This window comes from Thunnus maccoyii, chromosome 8 (assembly GCF_910596095.1).
Source record: "Thunnus maccoyii chromosome 8, fThuMac1.1, whole genome shotgun sequence".
NCBI classification, from domain to species: Eukaryota; Metazoa; Chordata; class Actinopteri; order Scombriformes; family Scombridae; genus Thunnus; species Thunnus maccoyii.
Genome location: NC_056540.1, coordinates 18,084,798 through 18,098,240, shown reverse-complemented (window position 1 = coordinate 18,098,240; position 13,443 = coordinate 18,084,798). Strand labels below are relative to the sequence as shown.

General features: G+C 38.5%; 1 protein-coding gene across 2 annotated transcripts in view; it reads right to left on the bottom strand.

Moving 5' to 3' along the window:
- The window catches only part of klhl4 (kelch-like family member 4), a 28,164-nt gene extending 17,417 nt beyond the window's left edge, over positions 1-10,747 (bottom strand). Inside the window, exons 1-2 of one of the 2 annotated variants that reach the window (XM_042417984.1) lie at positions 10,616-10,747; positions 5,443-5,909 (exon numbers count right to left, since the gene is read on the bottom strand). In XM_042417984.1, coding sequence (XP_042273918.1) covers positions 5,443-5,903 — 461 coding nt within the window. In that variant the 5' untranslated portion in view covers positions 5,904-5,909; positions 10,616-10,747. The remainder of the gene's footprint in view (positions 1-5,442; positions 5,910-10,615) is intronic. The other variant, XM_042417985.1, reaches the window with a different exon arrangement.
- Between the last annotated feature and the right edge of the window lie 2,696 nt (positions 10,748-13,443).

Here is a 13,443-nt window from a genome sequence, read left to right as displayed (position 1 = left end):
ATTCCAACTAGTGTCAACTCCATCCCTCTACAAGAGGGAAAGTCGTGCCTGCCTAGGCCAAATGGGAAATGTCTCTTTCAAAATGGATTATAACAGCCATTTGCCCATGAAGGCTGCTGAGTAGCTTGGGTTGGGTTGAGAATCCAGCAACTCCTACAAAGCCTCACACAGCATGTGCCAGGTCTATACAGTATATTCCATGAGATCTTTATGCCTCTGTACTTTGACAGTCAGTACACTGGCATTCGGCTTTGTGTAGAAAGAAATATATACACTGACTGTAATAACTTGAGCCCAGCAGTGAGACTGAGATAACTCTGCAGAGAAATAGATTTTCCTCCCTGCACTTTTCCTATCTCACCGAGGCTCAACACTGACATTCTTCGTCTGATGCCATTGTTATACCGGACATACATGCTTAATATTGATAAAGATGGAGGAAATGTAGCTGCAAACAGGAACTGTGTCTTTTGAAATCTGCTCTAAAAGTGGCCAGCGGGTCCTTTATGTAAAAGAGTGCAGTGGAAAATTGCCACAGCTATTAACAGAAATGAAATATTGCCTTCTTATTGCTTTTCCCCTCAGCTTTTACCAAAACCGCACACGTTGTAAAGAAGAAGCGTGGTGGGGAAGTCATGTCAGCATAATGCCTGCGAACAGATAATGAACATCTCAGGTGGGATACCCATTCCTGTTTTGAATATTAAAAAACTACGTGAACAGGAGTTCAATTTTGCATGGTAAAAATGTAAAATCAAGTCAAAATATCTGATAGTTTAATAATGAAATTCTGCATAATTGACTTGCACACATATATGAGATATCTGTTTGAGGCCACTGTGGAATAATGTGTTAGAAAATTAATATATTTCAAAATAGAGATTTCACTTTTTCTGTTGTTAAGCACAGCATACTAGCAGTGTAACTGACTTAAAACAAAACCATTGGTGAAGTACATTTTTATGGTATGGTAAATAATTTTCTGGCCTTGTTCATAGATGAACTATGATTACATTGCTCTGCATTCTAATGGAAGAGGAATTTAGTGTAAATTGTGTGTGTGTTGGGGGTTGGGGGCGTCCTGTAAGTGAAAAATGTGCAGATCTTAGCAGAAAGCTCCTCACTGGTTCGCTGATGGCAGGTTATAGTGTATGAGACTGTCATCCTTGTTGGATTGTCCATAATTTACTTACATCGGATGTGAGTGGGTAAACAATTGAATCCGCATTATTACAGCAGTGTGTCCTGTGTCCCATGTGGTTTTCTGTATGTATGAGAGATTTATAGATATTTATATATATATTAGATATTTAGATTGTATATGCATTTTCAACCTATCTAGATTGATGTACTTAAGAATTAGAAGGCTAAATATTTTGCCTGTTGTTGACAGGACCCTAAAACTGGGTCAATGATTTTTCAAATCAAACACATATTTTTAAAAAATCATCCTGTCTGCAGAACTGTAAACATGGTGTATTTATACACTATATTGTATGGTCCTCTGTACATTTTCCACAATCATCTCTCAGATGTTATATTTTATTATATAATCTAAATACTATGGAAAAATGCACAGAATATTGTCTTAAACACCTTCCTCCCAGATATGATTTAGTTGAACCACATTTTCAGCTTGATCACAGTTATCCATGCCCCTTTGTTTCATTTTCAATGCAAATTACTGAATGTGAGTGCCTCAGGACACTGTTGAACTAAGTCATGGCCTCTACTAATAGTACCCATGTAAAATTCATGAAAAGCTGTGTCAGGGATTATTTTCTTTGAATTAGGGCCATCTGGGGGGAAAAATGACTGATTGAACGGAAATGAGAGAATGTGTCCCGTATATAATGCTTCTGTATCTCTTCTCTCCACTGTTCAAAGCCTTTTGCAAATGCAGTAAAAGGGGCTACCAAAATCTCTGGCTTGATCTTCAGCTTCCATCTAAGATGGCCTTATTGCATAAAGAATGCTGATTTGGCGATGATAAAATGAAACATTCAGAATCAATTACATGATCACAAAATCTCCTTATCCATGAGGATGTCATTTTGAGATTACAACAGATATATTTTGTTTGGTAATTTACAGCATCTTGGATGCCTTCCCCGGGGGTGTCACACACAGACCGAGACCTTATAAGCCTTGCGGTGTTATGAGGCATCCAACAAATATCTGAATTACTGCTGTTGACATGGGGGAGAGGTGGTGCTATTTCTTTTCCAAGGCGATGGAGAGGGAATTGAGATATCATTCAAACTAACAGCCCGCTGACTCAAGCCTCTGTTAGTGTTTATATGGGAGAGGTCAGGGTTTCCATTCCATTCAGGTTAACTTCTGTCATATATTCTCTGCCAATGATAGGGAGAGGGTTATTTGGATGAGAGTCATGAGGACAGAACAAATACAGTATATAGATATGTTGGGGCATTAGAAGCAAGAGTGGGAAACAACAAGGTATTATTTTTTTGATATTATTTGATTAAACAACTCTCTAGATACATATCAGTCAGTTAGATGAGGAAGGTTCACCAAATTCAGGGGAAAGCTAATAGAGTGAGAATAATTATACCCGTGGCACAGACCATGACATAAATGAGTCACTGACTTTATGAGTTATCTTCAATACTCATGACACCCACGCAGATTTTTAGAATGTGCTACAAAAACTTAATTAACTACATGAAATAAAAAGAGAATAATCTGTTTTATTAGCTTTATGTTGAGGTTTCCAAGAACCTCCCAGACAAATAAATACCAGTGAACTATTGTGAACACATAAAATTAATGATTTCAAGTTATGATTTATCCTTATTAAGTATGTTAATGTCATCAAAATATCATCATAACAAATTTTCAAGTCAAGCAGAATCCTAAATGGATGGTTTATCACATAATTTATTCAAAGAAGGTGCACCCACAAGTTAGGATGAGCTGTTTTCACTGACATTGTCAGTTGGATCCAATTGACAACAATATTAAATATTAATAACAGAAGTGAGAACCAAATCAATGGAGAAATGGAAGAAAACAATGGGATGGATTTCTTGTTGACATTGTGTGAATGAAAGTAATCACTAAGGAGCATGAACCACAAAATGACATTTTCCAACTACAGAAGAATTGCTAAAACTTTTGTATTTTTCACATCCAGCAGAACTCATTTCTAGATTCAGCCAGAGGGATTGTGACAAATTATGTGTCAAGGATTTATGATGTGAGACATAATAGGGCCACCCAGCTGGTGGAGTAAATGAATGTGCATATCTCAGTGACATCCACACATCTGCTTAGCCGGCGATGAACATGCAAGCCATGATGTGACACACAGTCACTGGCAAAATTATACATCTACAGATGCGGTGCTTGTCCAAACATTTCCAGCAACCAGACTTTCACAGTCATCGAGTGACTGCCTTTCCATTAAACACAATCTTGTTTGAAAAGTAGCATCACGCACATAACAATGTATGTCCCTGATTATTGTTCTCATCAAAGTGTTTTTTACTACCTTGCTTGCCATTTAAACCATTGAATAATCAGAGAATGTTAATTCCTTGATTTAATAATTATGTAAAACAGATGCTGACAGGGTGATCAATTTATTTGTGTGAGAGAAGGGGGTGATGGAACTGTCTGTCAATGTTCTTAATGAGTGACACTGCCATTTAGAATGGAAGATGTATTTCCTGTGTACCTTGTTTATAGTTTGGGCAGGGGAAACAGGAATTATCTGCTAATTATCAAATGCATAAATGGATATCACTACAATCAAGTACAGTTAAACCAAGGATATATTTTATAATCCAACAAAGCAGAACCATTTTAATATTTCAGTATCATTGTCAAAATATGATGGTTGCACTGTATTTTACATGGCCAGCATGAACTCAAGGTCCCCCTGAGAGCTGGAGAGTTACACATTTTTACTGTGAGGCACATCTTTTATGCATGCACTCTTCACACATAGGGACCCCCAAAACATGAACATCTGCCAATTATGCCAACATGAAGAGCAGAATGTCGAGCTGATTCCAAAACTGTATCTTAACTCAGAATAATTCATGTTCTGTTCAGGGAGCCCGACCGTCCACTGCCCCTAGCAGTCATTTTATCCACATTGACACATTTTTGGCTGTAGGTAGAGAGTATGTATTTAGAATTATCTGTTTAATCACAGTGAGCTCCTCGTGAAACAAAGGGACAGGTTCACTTTCATTGTTCACCTCATCACCAGGTGAACAAAAGCGTATAGGAATCAGCAAAGCTTACCAATCACCTTAGAATGTCACAGACAAGATAAAAGGAGACGTAGTCTTTTCATCCTTGATGTGAGGTGCTTTTAGTGTTCAGCCAGACAGCACATACACATACACACACAAACACTCACACACATCTCCAAACCTGTTTACTTCCTAAAGGAAGATGTAGGATCACAAGGAAGACAAGGGGAAAAAACGCAACCTGGAGAGGCAGGGGGTGGGATTTATAGCTGGAAAAAAAACATCTATGACCGTGACAGTTTTGCATCAGGGTTTGTATAATGATTTTGGTAAAAAAAAAAAAAAAAAAAATGAATCAAATACCCTGTGCCGACCACTAGCTATGATAGCTTTTGGCTTATGAAGTGGTTGTAGTGGCAGTCTGGATAATTCATGTGATTGCACTGCTTCCTTTTTTTATAGGGCCTATGTGTGTTACATGATGTAATGGCTCTTTCCCGCCATACACTTTTAACTCTATGGAAGATTGCATTAGTGTTCTGTGTAAAAGCTAAATACTCTAAGGACTCAGGCAAAGACATACTTTGCATGTAATCTGGACCACAACACATACAAGGGAGCAGAAAAAGCCTTGGCTTTTGATCCACTGAATAATTAAAAGGATGCTTTATTGGTTTATCCTGGCTAACACGTTGTGGACAACAAGAGTGAGCTGTCCCCAGGTGAGCCATGGTGGCAGCTGCCTAGCCTGAGTAAATTGGAAAAAGATAGCTGTGCAGATAATTTAATATTTACCTAATTAAAGGATGTACATGCAGAATTGCACTGCAAATGTGGAATGAAATGAGGTGGTAGCTGTACTCTTCATATATATATATAATTAGTCTCATGTTGAAAACATGTTTTGAATACGACTGATATGTGCTACATAAGCAACATTTGCTGTTTAAGGCAGGGTTGTGCTCATCTTTCCTCTCCACAACAAAACATTCTTACTTTTTAACACCGGAATGCTGCCTCAGGCGCCAGACTTTCTTCATTACATGAAGATTTTATTTAACATCCGTACTCTTTTCTATGAAATCTGAGGGAACCATGTGTTCCCAAAATAGCATCCCATAATCTGGATTCCAGTAACTGAAGATATGATATGTAGCATGACTGATGTGGCACCACATAATCAATCTGTGTCTCTACCACCTCATAACAGTCATACCTCTCTCTGGCCTCCACCTCTGCAGGTTCCTCTGTGCTGCTCTTCACATCTTCTTGGCCAATGTTGGCTTCCACTTTCCTTGTGGTGCTGGGCGATGAACTGCTCTTTGAAGATTCCTCGTTGACCTGGAGACCCTGGATGGTGTTCTGCTGATGGTGCCATGATTGATGACCCCCTCTGACATAGACAGGCGTGGGCCCCGGCGTCGGTGCTAAGATACTGTGGGCCGGGCTGTTAGTCTTCCGTAGTCCTCCTACACCTCTTTCCCGTGAGTGACTCTTCAGCCGGCCCTGGACGGGGGTCCCTCTGTGGTCCAGGCCATCCTGCTGGATGTAGCCTCCCACCCCGCCAACGCCACCACCCCCACCTCCAGCCGAACCTTGGGATGAATGGCTGAACCAGCGCCAGCGGAGCCTGAGGATCTGCTTTACATCAAATTCCTTCTTCCCCGACACAGACATCCTCCTCTGGGTTTGGAGACGAAGGCAATGGTACGTTGAGTGCCCAAAAACATGGAGAGCAGAGAAGAGAAGAGCCTTGGTTTCAGTCCTCACTGACTACAATGTGCCTCCTCTTCCGTTATTGTCTCATCACTATCATGACTACCCCCTCCTCCTCCTATTACTCCTCCGTTGTTCTTTTAGTGGAGATGGAAAGCAGTCCTCTGCAGCTTTTGTTTCTGTGCCTGAGACTACTACCCTCCCTCCAACTCTCCCTCTCTGTCTTTCTCTCTCTCTTTCCCTCCTGTGCTGCTGCTGTTTCTGTTTGCTGCTGCTGCTGCTGCTGCTGTGCCGCTGGAGCTGGAGCTGAGTTAATGCACATGCATGATCCACACTCCCTCCCCTTCGCCTCCCATGTTTCGCTTTCTCTCTCTCTCCTTCTCTGCTTGTCTCTCCTGTGCACACACACACACACACACACACACACTCTCTCTCTCTCTCAGAGATAGACACATATACTCTGGAAATAAAATGAGAAAATCTCCCAAGCCCTGCCCAGTCCCCTCTGCTGCTGCTCTGTCCCTGTGTGAGTATGTGAATGTTTGTGTGTGTGTGTGTGTGTGTGTGTGTGTGTGTGTGTGTGTATGTGTGTGTGTGTGTGAGATAACAAGGCTGCCTGCTCTTGCTGTGAGGGGGAGGTGGGGTATCATGGAGCCAGGATGATGAGGTCACACCTTAACAAAGTAAATCATCGCTTAGCGAAGGAGGAAAAGAGGAAGATTAACTACATTGTACTATCAGGTGTATTAGTAAGAGCTTGTTATCCATGTTTGTGGACACACACACATGCACATCCATTAACAGAAATGTGGAGATACAGTGTTAACTCTCTCATAAATAACCAACACACACCAACTCACACTGTTAAAGGCAAGCGAAATGTATCTCACAGTAACACACATCTGTGTAGTCTGCTATTCTCACATCAGACAGAATCCCATGGGCTCAGTGTAGGTAGCCATGCAGAAAAAATATTCTCCTTCAGTCACTGTCTTGAAAGCCCCCTGCGATTACAAGTGAAAAACTACATACTGATGAACCTTCAAGGTCAGTAAGCTGCCTATTCCCCTGTCAGGGCTTCAGAAAACATTTCAAAAATAAATCCTGCTTCTGCATAAGCTTAACAGTGCACCATCGTAAGTAACTGATATACAATATCTAAACTCCTGCTTCAAAATCAAAAGGACAGCATACAAAGGTAATTTGGGGATACTCAATCAATGCTGACACATCACAGGCATCTGAAAACATGGTATGCTAGGGTATTGTGTCAACACTATTGGATCTGAGTGCTTTAAGTACTTTGTTATGAGTCAGTTGTCAAAGGAAACTGTATATGCCCATGGGGCAAGTGAAGTAATTGGATTTAGAAATGAATTGTGAACTAGGAAAGAATGTGAAACAGAACCAGCCTTATCCTACCTGCTTGATACTGCATAGCATCTGGTAAGGGTTTATGGATTTCTAAATTGGAATAATTCAATCAGTGTTGGTTTTTCTGCACCTGAGCTCCATGTTATGTAACGCTGTGTTTTTATCACTATAAAATTACACAGACTTAATAGAACTTCAGTGAGCTTAATTTCAAATCCTGAAAAATGGTTGAAAATGAAAATGCAACACTGTCTTTCTGTGCTCATTCCAAATTCCCACTTCCATGACAAAGGTGAAAGGGGAACTATGCACTCAAACTGCTCGATTTCAATACTGTGAAAGCTCTCATCCACCTCCACTCACTCCCACTGCAGGTTTGGAAGAGAGGACAGTTACTGTTAACAAGAGGTTATTCGTAACCAGCTCGTGTCCACTATCTACCTAAGCCATACTTGCCCAAGTAATTTATGGGGTAATTACACAGAAATTGATCTGACCTATAAAAGATGTTGAAATATCTTCTGCTCACAAACTGCGTATTGCATCCATTTGCTGATTATAAATACCATGTTTAAAGCTGAGGATGAAATGCACACATTTTCTTTCCACTTAAATGCTTGCAACTTGGGCACAGAAGCATTTGTGAGTTAACTGTTCCCACTAAAAATAGCTGAGAATATTTCTTTTACTTAAAGTCTTCGTTTTCTTCATACACACAGAAAAATATTAAAGTAGAGACAAAGATTATGATTACTACAGAGACAAATGAGATCAAGAAAGACATGTTATAAAATGTTCAGGTCAATGCATTATTCAAATCAGCTCTATGGTAGAAACTACAGCAGGCTGAAAGACTGCATGAAGAGTGTGGATCATCCTTTGTTTATATCCAAGTGTTTATGCTAATGATACAATAAGAATGGGTGAGCTTCAAACATTATTTTCACAGTGAAGAGGCAAAACACTGAATTATTAATAAGAGCTTTCTCTGCATATAAAAATATTTTACATTGTATTATGTTATTTTGGGGGCCAAAAGGGCCAGCATGCAAGAACTGGTCCCCACTGGTGACTGATAATTGAAAGGGTTTATACACATGCTTTGAGTTTGTGTATCCACCACAGCAGTGGTTTAGTTCCTCTGGGTTTCCTTTTGTCTGAAAAGGAAGCCATCTTGGTTTGCTAGTAGACCTCCTGCCTTAGACCTTCACCTTCTGACATCAACTGTTTCATGACAGGGATAGTGATCATCTATAATGTAATAACTAAGTCAAACATTGCCATTCATTAAAAGCAGCAAATAGATGTATTTGTCGACCATACTGTAGTATAAGTATAAGTGATCAGTTGTGCACTACATAATGCCATAAAACACTCTTGTTGTTGTTGCTGTAATAACATGCAAAACATTTTGTTTAAATGTACATATAATTGTGGTGATATGAACCCCATTCTGCTGTCCCACAACCAGGATAGGACACACTTAACTACAGACATTAAAATGTAAATAACTTTTTTGTTTAACTGAGCAAAATGATAGTAAGGAATATCTCGTTGCCCATGTTGAGGTTAATTTTGTTAATAAACAACCTAATTATGTAGGGATTTTGTTGTTGTTGACGCTGTTTATTTATTTTCTTTGCAAGTGTGCCTTTCCATGGAAGTTAACCCCAAACAGCAGATCTTTACACAAAGTAATAACTAAACGTCGTATTAATCACCCCAGGTAGTATTAGCTGTATGCATCAATTGAATAAAAAATGGAACTCAGTGAATATTTAATGTCCCCTTTGTTTTTTTTGTTTGTTGTTTTTTTTGTTTGTTTTTTTTGTTTTGTTTTTGTTTGTTTGTTTTGTTTTTTTATCAGACAGAAATTCTTCTCATGTCCCATGTCAATGAGGCACATGGCACTCCTTGGAACTTGATACCTTTCAAAATCCAACATATTATGGAAGCAGCTTTGCCAATTTTATCTTGCAATCAAGCTGTAGGCTATGTGTGCTGTAATGTACCCAAACACATTCATATTTAAAAATCAAAGAGAGCAAACAGCACAATTTCCCTGAAATCTCTCATTACCAGTAAAAGCAATGCCAAATGGATTCCACATTACATGTAACCCAGTGGGCGGGCAACTTATAAATATAAGCACTCCTTTTATGGTTTTCTAAAATGAATAAGGCATTTTGTCTCGAACGTCTAGGTACATCATAATAATACAGCCCCATTAGAGTGAGATATGATCTGATGTATAGTAACAAGCTATCACACTGGGTAACCTCTTTTATTCTTGCAGGAGTCAAGGACACCATCTGGCTGCACTTCGCATGACACATAAGATGTCAGATGTCAGACTGGTGTGGTAAACCACATTATTATCCAACATCTGCCTCCCCAGTGAAAATACCTACGTGCCTTGTCAGAAATCTGGTAACGTGATCTGCCATCTAACTGTTTGAGAGACATTATATTTATTATATTTTAGATTGTAGTCAAAGGGTTACACTGTGGAGTATTCTGGATAATACGAGATACACGCATGAATGGAAAGCCCCTTCATCCTCGGTTACAATTATAAGATCTTAGCATGAATACAAACTGAATGCAGCTTGGAAAGATGAAAGAAATGCTTTGCATGTCAAATTTTCAGCTGTGTTGGGCATTGATATTTCAAATATAATTGACCATTGTCCTTGTTCATGAGACTAACAAGAGGATATAGCTCAGCAAATAAAATGCAATGACAAACACAACCACACACACAAACATGTGCTCACATTCTCACCAGCACTCTTATCTTAACAAAAGGCATACACACAAATGGCGATTTGAAATTTCAGAGCAATATAAAATACTACCTTTAAATATACATGTTTCTAATTCTTCGTTGTAACATCCCTAACCTCATATGCCTATGACTACAGTGCAGAAATTAGGTGCAGCCTTTCACTCACTATGGAGGTGAAAAGGGACAAGTTGAGAAATAACATTTAATGTTCCATTTATGGCTGAACCTTCAGACGAGGTTACAGTGCCTCCTGAGTCAACATCATACGCTATTTTACACACATTTGAACGTAACAAAGGACACACTGTATCCAGAATGCAGGTTCCAACACTGGTAGATGGTGGATTTCTTACTGAGGAATCAACCTAATTTAAACAAACCAGTTAAACTAATGTGTATTTCTGGCAATACACTAATCCTTGGTAATGTATAAGACATGCTCATTTACAACAAATGTCTCTGAAAATTTGTAGGGAAAAAAATTATGACAATCCGTAATCTTTGCTCTTACCTGATAATGGATTCTAAGTGGGACTCCTTTGCATTCACAGAGGGAAGTTATCCACTAAAATGAATAGCCAACAGAGACGATCTACATGTAATCCTAACTTTAGGCATCACAACTGTGCAGGACCGTTCCAACTTTTTCTTCTCCTGTGTCCCTCTTTCAGCACAAAAATATTTGCCTCTCTAGAAAGGAAGGGGGCACTTTCCTCTTTCAAAGGAAACTCTTGATAAGTCCCTTCCTCTGCACTACATCAACAATTGTATTCAAGCAAGCAGGAGCACAGGGATCATATCCTGTGTTTGAGACAAAAAACTGCTTTGTTTCTATGTTTCTGTAATTGCACTTGTATTTATAAGTTTTAATGTTACCGAGATACAATTGCTACTGAAGGTAGCTGTAACTAGTCCATTTTGATATTTATTTAATCACAAAAACATCAACCAAAGTCTCAAACTGTATTCATCAAATTCTTGTAGCAGTGGCGATGCATTACAGTTCAACCACTGGGTGGCGTATTTAACATTTTCTTGTCAGTACACTCATCTTAATGTCTTCATCACGGAGGGGTTTTTTTTCTTCTTTTTTTTCTCCCATTCATCACAGAGGTTAATGAGCACAACCTTGATGTCAGTGACAGGCATGTCAAGGGTATTGAGCCATAAAATATTTTTATTTTCAAAAAATGTGCAGTTCTTCATCTACAGTCCCACGTTCAAGCTCAATGTGAGGTATATTATAGATAATGTGAACAGTGTGATGATAGTAACTAGGGCTGAATTAATCCAATAATGTCAAGTGCTACTTACTATGTATTGCTCTATGTCTTACATTAATAATAATCTTTTTTTCTGGGCAGTATAATAAAATCTTATTATAATTATAATCATAAATTTGTGTGTGACATAATTGTACAATTAACTGTAATTGTCTATTCAGTTATGCATTACATAGCTGTTATTTACAGTATACTGAATGCTGATAAACCACCACTTGCAGTCATGTAAATATTAATTGTCTTCTCTGAGTAGCAAAGGTCGAAAACACATGTTATATTGCTATACCACCATAAAACCTGTGAGGCAGGACATTGGGGGGATGGTGTGACGTAAAAAGTGTGTTAAAAACTTCAACATCAAGGACTGTAGTTCACATCTAGTCTACAACCTACCTTTTAACCATAGCTCAGTCAGCCAACTTGCATGGAATGGATTATTCACGAATGAAGAATATACACAGTTTATATTTGGCATCTATAGGCTCTGATCTTGTGACCAAGTTAAGCACTGAAAAGACTGGGGAGTGATAATAACTCAGAAAATACAAATAGCTTTTTTGTGTAGTGCAGGGACCTTCCACTATGTGGTCATTCCCCTAATAGGCACATCAGATGACAAGGAAGTACTGTACAATGATTTAAGATTTATTTAAACCCTGCTCTGCACCTGATATGCAGCAGAAGGCTATGACATGTTACCTATGAAGCAGATAAAACTTATTTGTGCATATAATAATCACAAATTCAAACAGACATTGTTTTCTTAACAAATGTAGTGTTATGCGCAGGTGACCATCAGTACATGGATATGAACTTAGATTCTCAATAAGTGCGGCTAAAGAAAGAGTAACATGCACTGAGGAACATGACCTCAGCAGTTTAGATGTCAGTAATATGAAGAACAATAAGAATACTAAATCAAGCTTACACTTCAACCCATGCTTACAGTTGAACTGTATCATTCCACTTTGATGTTTAACTAAATATATTATGTGAGGAAAATGTGAATGTTGCAAATATTAGCTACCTATTATGTGTGACAAAAGCCTTATTGGGCTTGTTATGCCAGTACTTCACATAGATAACACAGAAATTAGCAGTCATAAATACCATGAAATTGCCTATGAAATGAATCATTCCCCATCTTGATGGAGTAACAGTTGGCCCTGAGTCACTGGACAGAGGAGCGCCCCCTTCCACTAGTGTATGTTTTTGGGCCACAGTTGATATTAGGAATGGCTGACAATCAGAGTTGTGCATACGGAATATGTCCTTCACAAGAGCCTCCTTCACCATTGGTAGCAGTAGCGGCTAAACAGTAGTAGTCCTACTTAAGTATAACACCCAAATGCAAAGGGTGTGTTAGCGTGATTTGGCTATCTGCAGTGACTTTGTTCTTGAAATTTCATTCTATTCCATAGAATGCATGAGTACAAACCAAAGTAGAAAACTGAGATAACTTGGTGGCCTGATAATAACAAGTTAAATGGTACACATATCATGTAGGCACAGATGATATAGCCTATCCATTTTCCACAACCTGGCAATCAAAAAGTTTTTCTTTCTTTCTTTTCAATGGCTTATAAATAATCTATAAAGTATGTCAAGTATGTCAAGTATAGTATAGTGCATAGTACAGTGTTGTCTGTTATGTCTCTGAATCGGTGGTGAACAGTGTATAATGACAAGTCTCACAAGTCTCACAAATACAATTGATAATTAAAGTTGCATAAATTGATGGATGATTACCAATAAAAATAAGTAATAATCCAAATGCCTGCTTCACCATGAATAATGTTTTTACTGAAATAAATTTGAGAGCGTGATGGATTTGGATACATGGGCAACTGTTCAAGGTAATGCAGTTGAGCAACATTAAGGACATAACTGGGAAATTGGATAAAATGTGTGGAACAAAATATAGACAATCCCAATAAAATATAGCCATATATCATATATATCATGTATCATATCATATCATACCATATCAAACAAATGATATGTTGGGTGTGATAAAGGCATTGACAAATACTGATTAAAAACTTCATAAACTGAA